Genomic DNA, 4,920 nt, shown 5'->3' with positions numbered 1-4,920 from the left:
TTCACTAATTCCTCTGTTTTCGTCTCGGTTCATGCTGCAGAAGGACATCACAGCTTATAGAAGTCAAGTGTATGGAGAGGATATGTATTAATACATTCTCGGCTCTGTGTTTGATCCTCGTTCATTACTAAAGCACTGCTGCTGAGAAGCAGATTTACAGAAACACTGATTACCTTTAAATAGGTTCATCTCAAGCACTGATGGTGTGAATCTGTCTAGTTGTCCTTGCGTGTTTAATTTCCTCTAGACTGTGTTTTCTCACACAACTCATAATATCTGAACACGATTTGACGGATCGAGTGTGGTTCTTGCAGACCTTCTCGACGCCTCTCTACCATCCGAAGAGTCAGCCGTTTGTGGACCATGTTCTGACCTTCACCATCGCTGACCACAGGATCTGGTTCAGGAACTATCAGGTGAGCAGCGCAAGCGTTCAGCCGTCTGTGTGAGCCACAGTTCCTCAATAACTCTGTGCTTGTCATCCGCAGATCATCGAAGAAGACGCGTCTCTGGTGGAGATCGGCCCACGATTCGTCTTGAATCTGATCAAGATCTTCCAGGGCAGCTTCGGTGGACCCACGCTGTTCGAGAACCCTCACTTCCAGTCTCCCAACACGGTGAGACTCGTCCTCAAACTAGTGCTGGGACATTTTTCACACTTTAGTATTTCATTTGAATTTAATGTTTTGCCACAATTTAATTTTTTTTTAAATCAAGGAATCGCAAGGAACTTTAGAATTAGACACTGTGACGGTATGTCATTGATGACAGTAAAGCGTAAGGATTGATTAGTTGAGTGACGCACTCGTATCAATGTCCATGTTTACAGAACATGCAATGCAAAGGCAGCGTGAGTGAATAAAACAAACCTGTGAAGGACTACAGCTGTATGTCTGATAGTTCATGTGTGCATCACGGTGACAGACTCAAAGCTGCTGCTGTTGTGAATAAGTGTAGATGAGCGTCTGGTGTTGTGTGTGATGTGTGTCCAGCATCGGCGCCTGATCCGACAGGCCACAGCGGCCCGGCACAAGGAGCGTCAGCTGGTGAAGCAGATCCTGAAGGAGAAGCGCTCCGAGGAGCTGGAGGTGCTGGCGAAGGACGTGACAGACGAGGTGTTCCTGACTCCAGCCGAGCCCAGAGATCCTGAGATCCAGCGACAGCCTCCAGAACCACACAAGAAGAAGAAGCTGCGCCTCACAGAGCTGAAGAAGAAGACGCTGATGAAGCGCAAAGGCCTGCGATAAACCTGCTGAACTCCCTGAACATCTCTGTGAATGTCACGCAGGCTTGCATTGGTCTACTGCTCAGAGATCTGATCTCAGATCACAGCTTCTGGAACAGAAAGGGTTTCTAAAACACTTAACATGGCTCAATGCTTTCAAACTGTGTTTCTAAATGACCAAACTACAGACAAACTTGAGTTTGGTCTGTTTTAATGCATTCAGCCCTTATGGGAGGAAAACTCTTAACATATTATTAAACGAGTTGTATTATTCTGGACTCATCTGCTTGTGTACATGGCATGCTTTATTAATAATGTGTTAGAGCTTGGTCTTTTAAAAACACTGTTTTAAAGCAACAAGCCACGTTAAGAGTTTCAGATTTTTTTTTTTTACATCTGTGTGTTTCTGATGGTTTTGTAAACAATGCATTGTTAATAAAACTTTTAATTAATGTTCAAACATGTTGATTTTAATTTGCTTCATAGAAAATACACATCAGTGATGACCAGGACTGCGTTTTCCTCGTCGTTCTTAACCTGTAACTTATTAATAAGAGTTTCCAGAGATGTTCTTAGTTTACCTTCTGTAAGTCATACTTTGGGAAGGTCTGTTGTCTTTCTCTTTCTCTCTAATAGCTGCTGATCATGTCTCTCTTGTGTTTTTGAGTAGGTCATCCAATAACAGAAAGTAGTTATTGACACTAGTATGTGAAGCTGCTGCCGGGTGATAAACCGTTTGTGGAGAAAATGAAGACACTATGGAAGATATATTATGATAATATTAATGACCCTTTCAAAGGCCAGTTAGTGACGAGGGCTATGTTTAGGCATGAGGTTGTGGGTTCATGCAATCGTTAATTTTATTTTTTTAATAAAATACCCAGGCTTGGATTTAGCTTGCAGTGTTCTTTATTAAATCCCATGATAAATGCAATTTCAACGGTTTCTGAAGTGCATCTTGTTGGCACTATTGCAAAGCACCATTTATTTTCCTCTCTCTTGTTAATAGCTGTTAAATTATTAAGCAGTGTCTCATGTATTGTTTCCCTCAGTCATCAGTGATATATTTAACGCAGAGGGTGCGTGCACGTGACCCGTAGGAACTACTTGTCGATGGTTTCTGTTTCCGGTCGGACTGTACCGTGGCGGAACCGGAAACATGGCGTTCGATTTCGGGGACGCGTCCAGCAGCCCGAATGAGTTCATATGAACTGTTACTCAGTTCCGATAAGCGTTCATTGTTTCATATGAAAAGCTATATTAATACACACGAGGAACCAGTCAGCAGAGGCGGCCTTACCTATGTTTCACCCGTTTCAATTGAAACGGGCCCCGCCCTCCAAGGGGGCCCTCAACAGAACAGGAAAATCCCATTCATTTTCTCCCTAGGATATTGATTTTCAGACATAATGTCTAAAGTGGTCTCCAACACGTCGCTCGCGAGAGTAGCTCGTGACCTGATTGGAGGTAGCTCGAGGGCCGTTCAATATCGCGTCTTTTGCACGCTCAAGTTCATTATTTCAAATAATTGAAGCGACACGCTCATTTTTTTCCAGGCGCAACAAGTCAACATGAAGGATGGGGGTGCACCCAAACTACGGGGGTTTTTTCTAAATAAATCTTCTAGCAGAGCTACAGCAAAGCGTTTTTCGGTGGTGGAAATCCATTAGCTATTAAAACTTCTCTGTCGTTGTGGAGAGCGCATGGTGCATAGCAATGACAGACGCCACGGGAACCGAATTCTACTATTAATAATAAAAGATAAGCTAATAATGTGCATTGTAAATGTCAGTATTTTGTCTTTTTTTGAATCATTCTTTCTATAAAAATTATTTAAAGGCTGAAATATGCGAGGTTTATCTTTTTATAAAAACTTTTTTGTCAAAACTTTATTTGAACGTGTACATGTTAGATAACATGTTGCAAGACACTCCTTTCAAATTTGGCCATCATTTTTAATGTTACTATTTTAATGTTCATGTAAACAAAAAGTGCATATTGATGGTAAGTTTATTTGTTATTTGGTTTTCTACATAAAACTTGGTGAATTGATTTTATTGTGTAGTATTAGTACTTTTTGAACAGGATTATGTGATAACCATGCTCATTTTGGTCACTATAATCATGAAATTACATTTTCATACCATTTTATCTCTAGTTATGATGCACTATAAAATCAACAATAATTATGTGTTTTTACAGTATAATATTTTGATATATATAGCCTATGTCAATTAAGGGGGACATATATAGGCCTACAATAACTCTTTTAGGTCTAAAACAGTTAGCATAGTTGTTTATATGAGAGTTATGAGACATTATTTAAGAGATTTAATTATTATTTAATTATTAATTCGTGAGTACGGTTTAGGGCGCACGGATTGCCAAAACCGTCGTCACGGATTTTTTAAAAATTATTTTTACTTACACAGGTGACTTCCCGGGCTCCGTAATACGGCAAGTTGAGGGGATGTTTGAGCTGTTTTTTTTTAAGTCAGCCCAGACAGCTGAAAATATAGCTACTGCGCAAATCAAATAAGCAGTGATGTTGCCCTGCGTGAAAGGGCGAGGCTTATTCCAACGTAAAACGCTGTATTTTATATAGTTTGTATAAAGCTGCCTTTTAATGGAGCTGAAAGTGCGAGTAATAAAATAATATGATGCAAACCAACAGGAATCCTTGCTTTTTCTGCTCTATTATGTTTACATTTTATGTGGGCAGGGCCCCATATTAGTTATTGAAACGGGCCCCAGATGCTTAAGGCCGCCCCTGCCAGTCAGAAGTAGAATAGGACTGAGTGAACTGCAGCAATATGCTCTTCTTTTACAAGAGCCGGCAGTCCTTTACACTTATATAATACTGCTGACACAGTGTTGGGGAGTAACTAGTTACATGTAACGGCGTTACGTAATTTAATTACAAAATTATTGTAACTGTAATTAGTTACAGTTACTACGAAAAAATGAGTAATTAAATTACAGTTACTTATGAAATTTTTAACGATTACAAAGGGGATTACATTTGAATATTTACACACATCCACATACAGATTTAACTGATTTCTTTCCCAAATTGCACTGACTATTCTGAGACATATCGCCCTAATAATTTCCGGGATGCGGAAACACAGTCTGGTTCGTAGAATCCAGTCATAAAAACGGAATGTCTAACGCGGACGGATTATGCCACATTTTGGATAACTAAATCAAAAGTAGGTCAGTACACTTGAATCAAAACATGACATCGACTAGTGTCTGTGAATATTAAGCCCCAAAAATGCAATATATGACTCCTGCACATTCTGCGTGTCTGTGGAAATCAGGCGCGGACTGGACACCGGGAGAACCGGGACAATTCCCGGTGGCCTGGCAGCCGATTTTGCCCCACTATTTAATATCATTATTGTACAATTGCCTGCCGAATGTACTAAAGCGATCATTTGCGAATCCGCCATTTGATAATTAAATATCTAATAAATCATGAAGTGTTAGTCATGACTCGCGCGCTCTCCGCGCCTCCGCCAAACGGTTTGGATCAGACTCAGAGTAATCAATGCGAGAGAGAGAGAGAGAGGGAGAGAAAGAGGACGACCTGGTCCTCCTGTCGCCCACTAAACAAGGGCTTCAGGACGGCCTGGATCTGCTGGAGGATTACTGTCAGTCCTGGGCCCTGACCGTCAACCTCCAGAAGACTA

At 40.9% G+C, this 4,920-nt stretch overlaps 1 protein-coding gene across 1 annotated transcript in view; it reads left to right on the top strand.

Annotated features, from left to right (window-relative positions):
* Positions 1-1,307, top strand: part of bxdc2 (brix domain containing 2) — an 8,206-nt gene extending 6,899 nt beyond the window's left edge. Inside the window, exons 8-10 of the mRNA XM_059547362.1 lie at positions 315-416; positions 489-617; positions 993-1,307. Of these exons, the coding sequence (XP_059403345.1) occupies positions 315-416; positions 489-617; positions 993-1,247 (486 nt within the window). The 3' untranslated portion in view covers positions 1,248-1,307. The remainder of the gene's footprint in view (positions 1-314; positions 417-488; positions 618-992) is intronic.
* The last annotated feature ends 3,613 nt before the right edge of the window (positions 1,308-4,920 follow it).

Source organism: Carassius carassius, unplaced genomic scaffold, assembly GCF_963082965.1.
Source record: "Carassius carassius unplaced genomic scaffold, fCarCar2.1 SCAFFOLD_85, whole genome shotgun sequence".
Lineage (NCBI taxonomy): Eukaryota > Metazoa > Chordata > Actinopteri > Cypriniformes > Cyprinidae > Carassius > Carassius carassius.
Note: the sequence above shows the minus strand (reverse complement) of the source record. Positions and strands in the feature narration are given on the sequence as shown.